Source organism: Pseudophryne corroboree, chromosome 2, assembly GCF_028390025.1.
Source record: "Pseudophryne corroboree isolate aPseCor3 chromosome 2, aPseCor3.hap2, whole genome shotgun sequence".
NCBI classification, from domain to species: Eukaryota; Metazoa; Chordata; class Amphibia; order Anura; family Myobatrachidae; genus Pseudophryne; species Pseudophryne corroboree.
Genome location: NC_086445.1, coordinates 1,017,137,308 through 1,017,150,112, shown reverse-complemented (window position 1 = coordinate 1,017,150,112; position 12,805 = coordinate 1,017,137,308). Strand labels below are relative to the sequence as shown.

The 12,805-nt window shown below is 46.1% G+C and overlaps 1 protein-coding gene and 1 long non-coding RNA gene across 3 annotated transcripts in view; one reads left to right on the top strand and one right to left on the bottom strand.

The window, feature by feature from the left end:
• Nucleotides 1-968: 968 nt before the first annotated feature.
• The window catches only part of LOC134988032 (trefoil factor 1-like), a 66,483-nt gene continuing 54,646 nt past the window's right edge, over nt 969-12,805 (bottom strand). For both annotated transcript variants that reach the window (XR_010193579.1, XM_063950520.1), the window contains 2 exons: nt 9,278-9,616; nt 969-1,429 (listed from right to left, as the gene is read on the bottom strand). Coding sequence is in view for 1 of the 2 variants with exons in the window: in XM_063950520.1 (XP_063806590.1) it covers nt 1,374-1,429; nt 9,278-9,616 (395 nt within the window). In the remaining variant the exon portion in view is untranslated. The remainder of the gene's footprint in view (nt 1,430-9,277; nt 9,617-12,805) is intronic.
• LOC134988053 (uncharacterized) overlaps nt 1,893-12,805 on the top strand; it is a 101,655-nt gene continuing 90,742 nt past the window's right edge. Inside the window, exon 1 of the long non-coding RNA XR_010193595.1 lies at nt 1,893-2,114. This is a non-coding gene — a long non-coding RNA (uncharacterized LOC134988053). The remainder of the gene's footprint in view (nt 2,115-12,805) is intronic.

The following is a 12,805-nucleotide window of genomic DNA, read 5'->3' as shown; positions in this document are numbered from 1 at the left end:
CAGGTCCGAATTACCCCCTATGACCGGTGCGTGTGTGCAGACTCAATGGATGTGGCCGCTATGAGCGAATGCAGTATCTGAGTCCATCTCTGAATAACCCCTTCAAGTGTATGAACGATATCGTTTGCAGGGAAATTCTTGCACTAAGTCACATCTGATGTGCATCGGCAAGTGTGCACCCAGACTCAGTGGAAGATCATGGCACATAGACCCTGATGAACTTTAAATAAGGAAAGATATGCAGACAGCCAGTGAGAGATTAACAATGAGGTTGATGGAGCTCCAGGCCTCCACATAAAAATAGGCCCATCACAGTTGTTAATAAATCATAAGTATTAAAACTGTATTTCTATTTATCACAATGATGCTGTTTTTATACTTTCACATGTTTAGGGAAACATTGTGTTGGACTGATTGTGTAGGGCTGTACACACCCACATAGTACTGGCCACACCCACACAGCACTGGTCACACCCATACATGACTGATCACACCCACACATGACTGGCAACACCCACACAACACTGACCACACCCACACATGACTGACCACACCCACACAGGACTAGCCACACCCACACATGACTGGTCACACCCACACATGACTGACCACACCCACACATGACAGGCCACACCCACACAGCACTGGTCACACCCACACATGACTGACCACACCCACACAGGACTAGCCACACCCACACAGGACTGGTCACAGCTCCTCTACTGCTCACAATAGGCTCTTGAGCATTTTCTGTCTCAGGCCCATGTAGCCCTTCATCCAGCCCTGCAGGCAGCACTTGTACATTATGCACCTGGTACTTATACTACCCATTATGCACAGAGAAAGACTGTGTAAGTGTGTCAGAGTTATTGTGAAACGCGTCAGTCCCAACCTATATATACACCATTGTAGAATGCAAGGGGGAACACCAGAGAGGACAGACACTGTATAAATAATGCATAAAGCAGACTCTTTTATTCAATTACACTGATTATTTCAGCAAGTACAGAAACCCCCTGATTCATTGACGCATTAGATGCATTCATTTCTGCATAGTAGACAATCTTACTGCAGGCAGTAACTCAATTACACATACATATATAGTGCTATACTAGACAAAGGGGAACATGTACTAAGCAGTGATAAAAGTGGAGAAGTGAACCAGTGGAGAAGTGGCCCATGGCAACCAGCTGCTCTGTATATTTTTATAGTATGCAAATTATAAATGTTACATCAATGCTGATTGGTTGCCATGGGCCACTTCTCGACTGGCTCACTTCCCCACTTTTATCACTGCTTAGTACATGTCCCCCATAGAGTTATATGCGGTACACCTACACACATCGCTTATATTGGTTTCTCTGTATGAGTCTTCAGTTCTTGGATTTATTAGAAGATGACTTTGCCTCCCCGGGATTCGAGTCAGCACCTACAGGAAAAATAAAAATTGATGATGAGAAATGCGTTGAAGTGTGTAATCTCCTGTCACACTGCAGCATATTATACACTGTAAGGGGCTGGGTATGTGTGACTGGCAGTTAGGAGACCACCGGTCAGCATACATCCGCCAGTTTCCGGCAGCGGAATACCAGCTGGGGGGTGAGCGCAACAAGCCTTACGAGTGGGAATAGTCCCTGCATGTCAGGATTCCCCAGGGGCAGGTGTCTCCTGGCTACTGGTCACATGACTACATCCTACTGTCAGTCCCATATTAGAAACCCCAAATGAACATTACTTATGTAGAGAATGAAAGCGATTGCATCACTAGTTCTATGTATACGCAGTATATACAGAGCTCAGGGATTACAATCAATGTGTGAGGCATCATCCACAGTGCCATCTACAGGCTAAACAGGTGCACTGCAATTTTCTTATGGCTCATAGAACAGAGGTGCGGTTTCAGCATGCGTTAGGCTCCTCCCATCATCCCTCTGACTGCTGGCCCATTCAACTCTGGCACCGCAATCATCCACCACGGACGGCTCCGATTAGCGTTTCTCACTGAGCGGCTTCCATCTGCTGCCAGCGGCGGCTGCCGAGTACGGACATCTAAGTCCCAGTGTGCTTACCTACCTCCCTACACCTGGCTATTCCGGAAAATACTCCGCTGCACGGCAAGTACTATCTACTCTGTTAACCAAATATATAACGGCAAGGGAACTGTTACTCCTCACTGCACGCAAGTGGGCACTTTAAAGGATTTCTACCAGCTCACGGGAGATCCCTGGAATTATAGCCGTTTAAAGCAGAGCTTTTTCCCAGCCTACGGGAATTAGCCCTCATTAGGGCAGTTTATCTGAATTATTCACACACCAAAAGGGCTTTACTGGATCACTCCGGGGACGCCCGGTACAAATAGCCCATAAGAGATATCTCAATCAGTTACTGCTGGGACTGCATTATATCTCGTAGTACATGTTGCCTCTGTACTTCTAGAGAATTTATTATCTTATGAAATTTATGATTTTTTTCAGTGAGAAGCCATACGTTTGTTCTATTTATAATTTTTTGTTACAATAACCTTTTTCAATCATTTACTAATTGTATCAATGCTGCCATTTGTTGTTTGATATTTTGGGCCAACACAGAGTATACTAATATAATCATTATTTTATAATAATGTGTTAACTTCATTGATATATATTTTTAAATAAATAATCTTTTATATTATTCTTGTGTTTGTCAGCTCTCCATTTAATCTTTTTTTTTTTTTTCTTTTACAACATTACGAGCGCAGCCAATCCTTTTCTCCTTGCTCGCGGTTTCAGCATGTATTTGAAACGTGAAAATAATAGTGGACAATGCAATCACATTACAGCTACTGGCCGGGCAGAGCAGATGATAAGAAGCCATTGTGTCTGCAATGTTTAGCAAAACCGTTGCAATTTATTTTTATGACAACACTTTACAATATACAGTATGTGAGTATGAAGGATTATGTATTTGTGTAAATTGAGTGTGTACTGTAGTATAACGTCCCCTTTAATCAACACTGCATAAATGAAACAGAAACATAGAAATTGACAACAGATAAGAACCATTTGGCCAATCTGGTCTGCCCTCTTATTGTGTGGTTATTAGGGTTAGAGTAATAGGGTCAGGGTTTGGATTAAGGGTAAGCGTTGGGGTGTTAATGTTAGGGTACTGTAGTAGGAATAATTGTGGAGACTGTATTAGTGCAAGAGTTTAAGATTAAGGTTAAAGTATTTGTGTTTGAGTATTAGTGTTTGGGGTTATGAATGATAATAATAATAATAATAATTTTATTTATATAGTGCACTTTTTCTAATAAGACTTAAGGGTTAGGGTTATGGTCTTAGTGATAGGGTAATAGGAATAAGGGTGAGGTTTATGGTCTTAGTGATAGAGTATTAGAAGTAAGGGTGAGGGTCAATGTCTTAGTGATAGGGTATTAGGAGTAAGGGTTAGGGTTAAGGTTTTAGTGATAGGTTATTAGGAGTAAGGGTGAGGGTTATGGTTTTAGTGCTAGGGTATTAGGAATAAGGGTGAGGGTTATGGTCTTAGTGATAGAGTATTAGAAGTAAGGGTGAGGGTCAATGTCTTAGTGATAGGGTATTAGGAGTAAGGGTTAGGGTTAAGGTTTTAGTGATAGGTTATTAGGAGTAAGGGTGAGGGTTATGGTTTTAGTGCTAGGGTATTAGGAATAAGGGTGAGGGTTATGGTCTTAGTGATAGAGTATTAGGAGTAAGGGTGAGGGTTAAGGTCTTAGTGATAGGGTATTAGGACTGGAGTAAGGGTGAGTGTTAAGGTCTTAGTGATAGAGTATTAGGAATAAGGGTGAGGGTTAAGGTCTTAGTGATAGGATATTAGGAGTAAGGGTGAGGGTTAAGGTCTTAGTGATAGGGTATTAGGAGTAAGGGTGAGGGTTAAGGTCACTGGGCCATCCAGCCAGAGCACACTGACATCACTAGCTTTCCCTCTTAAGCAGCAGCAGAACCAGCATCCGGAATGTGAGCAGGACTATACGCAGTGAAGGCAGAAACACAGGAGTATCATGTTTCATGAGCTATCGATAGAGCTTTCCGTCCAGAGGAGAGACAGGGGGGTGGAGAGAGCTGTAAGTGACACAGGGATCCCAGCTTCTCCTCTTCCCTGCTTGGGTATCTGAGTTTTGTGTAAACTGTTACACAACTAAACCATTTGGATCCAGAGATAGAGACACACACACAGAGTCCTCCTGAGTCCTGTCCCAGTGTGTAAGTAGTAAGAGGCTGATGTTATTCTTGCATGCGACAAGATACATTATTTTATTTTTCTATGTGTATTTTAAGGTTAAGTTGTCTTTGTTAAACTATAAGAACATTTTCGGAATTGCGCATGCGCCTGCGCCGAAGGCCATCGTTCAGTAGCGATCGCCTCTGCCTGATTGACAGGCAGAGGCGGTCGCAGGGAGGGAGGGGCCTGGTCGGCGGCGTTAAGCCACTGTTTAGGGGGCGCGGTACAGCCAATGCAGGTGTGGCTGGACCTTTGGGGGGGGCGGGCCGCGGCGGCTGCGTGAAGTCTCGCGCAGTCGCTGCGGCCAGTGGCAGCGACGATCAACTCCCGGCCAGCCGCAGGAGCTGTGCTGGCCGGGAATTACTCCACAAATACAAAAGCATCGCCAATGTGCGATGGTTTTGTATTTGTACGGAGGGGGGGCTGACATGCGGGGTGGACTAGACCTGTGCTGGGCGTCCCCCCGAATGTCAGGGAAGATGATCGTTGCTGTGCTAAATTTAGCACAGCTACGATCAGCTTGGACTGACCACCTGGATTCCTGCATGTGCATCGCAGTTTATGCGACTGCATACTCAATTTTGCGATTGCATCGGCCAGGCCTTTCTGGGCGGCTGCGATTTTTAGCAGAAGCAGGACTAAAAAAAAAATCACTATTTCTGTCTCAATAGCAAATCAAGCTGAATAAGGTCCTAAGCCTAGGAGAGAGATAAAGTGGACGGAGATAAAATACCAACCAACCAGCTCCTATTTTTTTTTTTTTTCAAACACAGCCTGTAACATGGCAGTTAGGAGCTGATTGGCTGGTAGTTTATCTCCGTCCACTTTATCTCTCTCCAGAGCTTAGTACTTGATCTCTCTCCATTTTATCTATCTCAGACTCCAACGCTTAGTACATAGAACCCTGAGACACAAAATAAAAATAAAATACAGTACGCTCAGGGGCATAACAACCAGAGGCAATGGAGATGTCTGCCTCCGGGCTCCAAGCCCTGAAGGGACTCCTGCATCTATCGCAGCACCTATGTGGTTCACAGCGGGATCCAAGTGTGACTGCTGCTCTTCCAACGGAGCTCTGCGGTGCACCCGCTGCTGCTGCAGAGTTATCCTTCTCAGTCCCAGCTAATACCTGCAATAGGGGACAGGACGGCTCTCGTCTGGTACCGCTCAGCCTGTGCTGTAGCAAGCCAAAGTGCACCCACCGCAACAGCTGGATTGTGAGATGGGGCCCACCGGAGAACTTTGATTCTGCATGTTGTAGATGGCTGAATCACAGCGTAGCTGGAGCCCTGCCAATTCACTGTACACTTGCTGAGAGTGCAATCTATATCATTATGTAAGTAGTGTGGGTTTTTTTGGGGGGGGAGGGGGGCACCAAACTACTACTGGAGTCAACTCACACCCCTGAGTACGCTACTCGTCTTAGTTTTGCTGGCAGGGCCGTCTTTTCGTATGGGCTTAATGGGCAGTTGCCCAGGGGCCCCAGGAGTATAAGGCTGATAGCTAAGGGGCCCCTTTTTTCAAGGGTACCAGATTTTTTTAAATCTGCCCTGGGAAACTGGAGATTCTGTATCTGACTTCAAAGCAGTGGTCCCCATCCAAGGTTGTTGCTCTTCCCAAGCAGATATCTCTGGTTCTGTCTGACTTAGATTTTGTCTGAGGATATAATCCAAAAGCTGAGACTCCCCCCTTTCTGTGGACACTGGTAACTTGTCTCTACTACGTCAGTGGATTGCTCTGGCTCCTGAACTCTGATCCTCAAGTCAGGGCCGAAACTAGGATTTTCGTCACCCGGAGCAAGGCAGAACATTGGCGCCCCCTCCCAAAAAGCAAACAAACACAGACAAACTCTGTAAGACTAAAATAATCATATTATCAAAAAATGCGAAAAAAAGAGGATACTATTGGACAATATTCCCCTATGTGCCTCAAATACCGTATGCGTCACATGCCCCGCCAGCGTGTTCAACTACATGCTCCTCTGTGTGTCCCCATACATTGCACTATATCATAACACTTCATCACTGCACTACATTCCTCTATCCCCTATCCACTGCACTACATCACTATACTACATCCCCTACACGCTGAACTACATCACTACACTACATGCCCCTATGCACTGCACTACATACTCTATATGCTACACCACATCACTGCACTACATCCCTTTATATGCTACACCACATCAGTGCACTACATTACTACACTACATACCAGGGACGTGCAGTCAGGGGAGGCAGTGCCTCCCCTGTCATTAATAAGTAAAATAATACAAAGAAGATACTTATGACACATAAGTATCTTCTTTATTATTTTACCTATCATTATATGTGTTAAAATCAGTTTGGGAGGCACCGATCGTGGTGCCTCCCGTAGTGATTGGGAAAGGTATGGGGAGCGGGGGGTGGGCGCAGGCGGGCCCTAGCAATGTATTAGCATACAATGAACCCCGCACCCACCGCCACCAGGGGTGCGGGGCATAGCACTGGGCTATCAGCCCAGTGCTGGTTGTTGCTCGGGAGGGGGGACCCCATTTTGATTTTTTGGGGGCCCCACTTTCCGAGGAATTCCAGCCCTGGGCTGACTGGTTTGGGGGGTGTTTAATGGCAGGGGGACCCCACACTGAGTGTCTCCCCTGCTATGGCATTATCCCCCCTGGCTGGTTCTGCCTGGTGCTGGTTTTAGTGGTGTGGGGGGACTGCACTTTTTTTTTCTTCGGTGGGGGGGGGGGGGGGGTGTTTAGCTGCAGTGCCTTCCCAGGCCCTGACCTCACCGCACGTCACTGCTACATACCCTATAAGCTACACCAAATCCCCCCATCTGGGAGGCAAAGTGGAGGTTGATACTGCTAACTGGTAGCACAGTGCGCTTCTATAGCTTGTACAGTGCACTGCACGCTAGTCGCAGCACTGCATGGCAAAGAAGAGAGTTTAAGACAGTAGCCGGCATAGGAGAGATCCCAGATACTGGAGCTCACCTGCACAGCGCCGGAGCCAGCTGCAGGCAGACAGGTGGGTCAGATTGCCCTGGGAGCTGTCTGCTGTCTCACAGGAGCAGCACAGCACTGCCGGTAAAAAAACAACAACAAAAACCCTGCTCCTCTGTAACTCCTTGGCGCCCCCTCAAATCCTGTACCCGGGGCGCATGCCCCCTTAGCCCCCCCCCCTAGTTACGGCCCTGCCCAAGTCCCTAGTAAAGTCCTGAAAGTTGGGATGCTCTAGTTTTTTATCCCATTAAAGGCTAAGAAATCGCTTCCCAGGAACTGGAGATATCTGCAGTCAAGCAGGCTGCCCTCCACAGCCAGATTAAGGGGGGGATGCAGGGCATACTGTACCCCGGGCCCCCCTTTGTTAGGGCCCCCCTACGGCCAGAGCACACTGACATCACTAGCTTTCCCTCTTATGCAACAGCAGAACTAGACAGCCAGAATGTGAGCAGTACAGTATGCAGTGCAGGCAGAGACACAGGAGTATCAGATTTCATGAACTATCGACCGGGCCAACCAGCAGGGTGGAGAGCTGTGACACAGGGTGGGATCCCTGTGTCACTTACAGCTCTCTCCACACCTGAGTATCTGAGTCCTGTGTAACTTGTTATCTAATGAGGGTCTAGAGAGACACACACACACACACACACACACACACACACACACACACACAGTCCTCCTGAGTCCTGTCCCAGTGTGTAAGTAGTAGAGAGGCTGCTGCTATTTTTGCATGTGACAAGATAAATTAGATTACATTTTTCTATGTGTATTTTAAGGTTATTTAAGTTGTCTTTGTTCCACTATAAGTACATTTTATAAAATAGATGTACCCAGGCATTATTAAACTATTTGTTTAAATCTAATATACACCATTGGGCTAAATTTAATATACACAATTCTTACATCTCAACATGACCCATTCCAGGAGGGACAACATTCTCAAGTTATGATTGCAATCACCTGTGTTGAAACACCTTTCTTATCAATTAAATAGTTCAACACAGGTGACTACAATGACATAATAAGAGTGAAGTCCATGTAAAGAGCATTTTTTTTTAACTCCTGGAATGAGTTATGTTGGGAGGTATACACAATCTTATACACCGCTTCCCCCACCCTTCCACCGGGGCCCTCCTGTCTAAAGTGCCCTGGGCACCCCTAGGCTTAATCCGGCCCTGCTGCCCTCCTACCGGAAAACTATGAATATTAAGCCCACTCCAATATCCACCACTACCCGGTGTATTAAATTCAAGCCAATGCTGCCTTCTACAGCTTAGTGTTCTCCCTCCCACCGCATCTCCCACCATCTGTGCAGTAAAGGAGTAATTAGCAGAAATTACAGCTCCAGGTCCTACATGCTGAGAAGTAGATAGAACACCCCCTACCGCCCGCAGGACATCAAAGTTGCCGCTGATAGCACCTCCCACCCCTACCGCTGGAGGATGGGTAGGGGCCCAAGTGCATTGCTTTGCCCTGGGGTCTACATTGCTGTTAAGACGGACCTGTGTGCTGGGTGTTTTGTGCCATATGCTTAAAACTGCTCAGTGTATGAGGACAGATCTATAATCATTTGCAATGACATACCCACACCACGCCCACTGCGACCGTACACACACAAAACACACAAATCACGTTTGAGACTAAAAAAACACAAGGGTTGTAAAAGAGGTTAAATCCTAAAATAATCAGAAAAAAAACCATAACTGTATTGTATAGCTTTGACGTTAGGTCATCATGGGGTGGTATTCATGTGACCACCGGTCAGCTGACCGACAGTCACATGACCACCTCCACCAGCCCGACAGGTCACTGTCCCGATGGTCTGCATGCCGACCAACAGGGACTATTTCCACTCGTGGGTGTCCACGACACCCATAGAGTGGGAATAGAACCCGTGGCGACCACAGGTCGCCACCGAGCCCGCAAGGGGCTTGCTGCACTCACCGCTCCCCGCCGGGATTCCGGCGTCGGTAAGCTGACCGGCGGTCAGCCGTACTACACTCGTCATCATGTCATCTTCATAAGGTCATGTAGCATTAGTGCAGGACTTACCCCGTTTCAGAAGTCCACGGCGACCACATGGAGCGCACTCCGGATGTTTATCTCCAAATAGAAGATCAGTAGCAGTACCCAGGAGACCACCCAGGAGACCCTGATTTCTATAGCTAGCACATCTTATGCACAACTTTTGCAGTTTCTCTGTCTCGCTTTCCACTGGTGGTGGTGCGATCACCACTACAGGTTGCTGTACTGCTTTGGTGTAACACATGGGGGCTCCGGTGTTACTTGGGTCATAGCAGCAGCCCATACTTCTACACTGATCGACGGGGATGCCTACACCACCGCAGGGGACTCTCTGTGCCAGTGGTACTTGTTCACAGATAAATACACCTGTATGAAACAAAATATATACATAAATGTCACGTTACAATGATTTTATTATCTTGTAAAAACATCAGCGTCTGCACGTGTAATATTATTATCACTCTGGGTAAACTCCTATTCTTTATGCCTTTATGTAACAATGAGGCGCGGGGGCCCTGCACAATGACCACCACTAGAGACTGATATCTGGGACTGGATGGCGACAGCTCTTATGAGGCACTTCAGAAGAAGTGGCGGTTTTTACGGGTGGGCTAACAGGGTGGCTGCCTGCTGCGCTGCAGCCTGAGAGCACTGCTGCAATCACTATGCCGCTGCAGGGGTGTAGCGAGGGCGGCAGTGGTGGAGCTCGTGCTCCAGGCGCTTGCTCCGGCTATCTATCTATCTGCTGCTCTCCAGCTGCTGCTGGCTGCCGTTAGACCATGGTAGGTGCTAGATCCAAGTGGCCTAAGGGACCTATGATGATGTCACACCCATGTGACCATCCGTCACCATTGGGGGGAGGAGTCATTATCAGCGCCACCCGGCCACTGCTTCTGCTTAGTGCATCAGTCCCTCCCTGCATGAACGCACCTGCATAAAGGTGAGATCATTTAAAGTCCCTTGTGTTAGCTGTGTCTCTGCTTCAGACCCGAGCATATGCCCTGTACACTTCTCGTGTGTGTATATAATCCTTCATTGAACCCGCGCGCACCCTGTGCTCGATACGTCTCGCGCTGCCACGTGCTGCTGCGGCTGATCATTTTATATATATATATATATATATATATATATATATATATGTATATATATCACTTGCTGCATATGCCCTGTACACTTCTCGTGTGTGTATATAATCCTTCATTGAACCCGCGCGCACCCTGTGCTCGATACGTCTCGCGCTGCCACGTGCTACATACTGTATCCCAGCATGCTCTGCACCCCTGAAGTGCTGGGCGGGGCTCCCTTGTGACACTTGATGTGGGAACTTGTTACCGGCCGCTGGTGCCCTGAATAAAGATGGTGGTGCTCAGTTGCTAGAGGTGGCTGTTGGTGTGCGCTGCACTGTGTGTCCAGGGAGTCAGTGCTAAGTATGTGGAGGTGACAACATACATTATTACTAGTATGTGCATGTAGTGTGTCATTGCTTCCATGCCCATGTGTGGTGTCTGATATATTGTGTTCCCTGCTGTAGGTGCCCATGTCATGTACTGTGTTCTTTGAGAGAGGCTGTGTGTGCAGAGGAGTTACACAGAGGATAGTCTGCTCTGCCTATAATATGATTATACACAGAAAGGAAAGGTCGCACAAGTCGTTTCTATTTCTTCTAACTAACCCCCTTAAATATTTATAATTTTATTCATGTGAATTGTCTTCACCGGGGGGTGCTACCACAGGCAAAGTAGGGTAATATGTATACAAAAGAGAAAAAAACGAAGTTGCCTTTTTGTGATGCACACTACTAATAATAAAAATTAGCTTTTAATTTGTATCAATAAAACCATTGCGAAATATAGGGTAAAATATAAAGAGATGAAAAGATAGAAAGAGTATTTTAAAATATATGACTTCCTGCGCACAGGGCGTCCGCTAGACTGCAGGTTCTGTATGCTTATATAATATGCAAATATCTATACGTCTCTCCGTATTTATTAGTAGACGTTATATAATCTTCAGCAGTGATTCGTATCTTATTCCGTATTGATAAGCAAATGTACAAATACTAGCAGTTTATATCTTTTTCTCTATTGCCTTTATGTGCATATTGTGTGATTATTTGAGGTTATTTATATGTTGTTTATTACTCTTTATTTTCAGTGTAGCTGTTATAGATCGTATATAGCAGGATAAGCTGCCACTCAGTCCATGTGTAAGAGAAGCATTTGTATTGATCTCTGAGAAGACAGTCTGTGCATGAAAAGAGCCCTAAAGTATCGGTCTCTTTAATTGTATCACTGGAGGATCACAGTGATTAAATGTTTTATGACCTTCACAGTTTAACTGTGACTCATATGTTGCCCCTCATTGTAATCAATTCTATGGGATTAATTCCCTTCTATACAGATACCTATTAACATATATGATCACACAGAATGTGTGTCCTTTATTGACAGTAAGAGGTGACACAGTCTAATTGTAGCTTATGTATAGCTCGAAAAGTTTCAATAATGTAGCTCTTTCTCACAGAAATGACTTCTATTAGCACACACAGTTGTTAATTGATGTTGTTATACTGTATCCATTCCCTTCATTGGTAACCCAGTTACAGAGTCTGATGCTGCATTCACATCGCAAATGCCGGGTCCTACCCGGTAAGACAAACGTGTACTTACCGGGTGGGATCCGGCGTTTGCGCTCCGTTGCAGGCTTCCCGACCCGGCAATATACCGGGTCGGTTGCCATGACAACGGAGCGCGCAGCAGCAGCAGGGGCAGGGGTGGAGGCGGCGTCGGGAGATAAGCTCATCTCCAGCGCCGCCTCTCCCTATCTTGTGAATGGGAACCGTGTCGCATCGACACGGCTCCCATTCACACCGCAACTGACCCGGTAATCAACCCGGGTAAAACCCTTCTTTTTTACCGGGTTGATTTACCGGGTCAGGCGACCCGCTAAATCGGCCAGTGTGCTTTCACATCGCACACTGACCCGGTTCGACACGGCAATATGCCGTGTCGGTACCGGGTTATTTGTGCGATGTGAAAGGGGTATTACTATGACTCATGTAGTGCTGCGTGTTACAATTCTGTAACAGTTTCAAATAGGAATACTTTTCATGCAAACAGCTATTATGACATGAGACACAGTGCACATTCTTCTCTAGTTATATATAAGGTGTTATATTGAGTTTATATCATGTGTTAAATCTTATACTATAGTGTGCTGACAGTAATAGGTAGTATGAGTCACTATTATTCCGTCTCTCTATACACTGATTATATTCTTATAGTATTGCAGATCTAATGGATGTTATTATTTTACGTATCTGTTCTTCGTCTGCAATGCTTTCACATAGGCTGGTTGTGATCTGTGTATTCCCGCATGTGTTTCACTTGTAATTAATTCGATGAGATTGATTCCTGTCAGCACAGACAGCTTTCTATGAATGTGATTACACAGCGTTTATCTTTTATTATCAGCACAGGTCACACACACTCTGGCCGTAGCTCAGTAGTCAGTATTGTTACTGTCTCTAAAGAGCTCGGCTCCTATTAATAGATG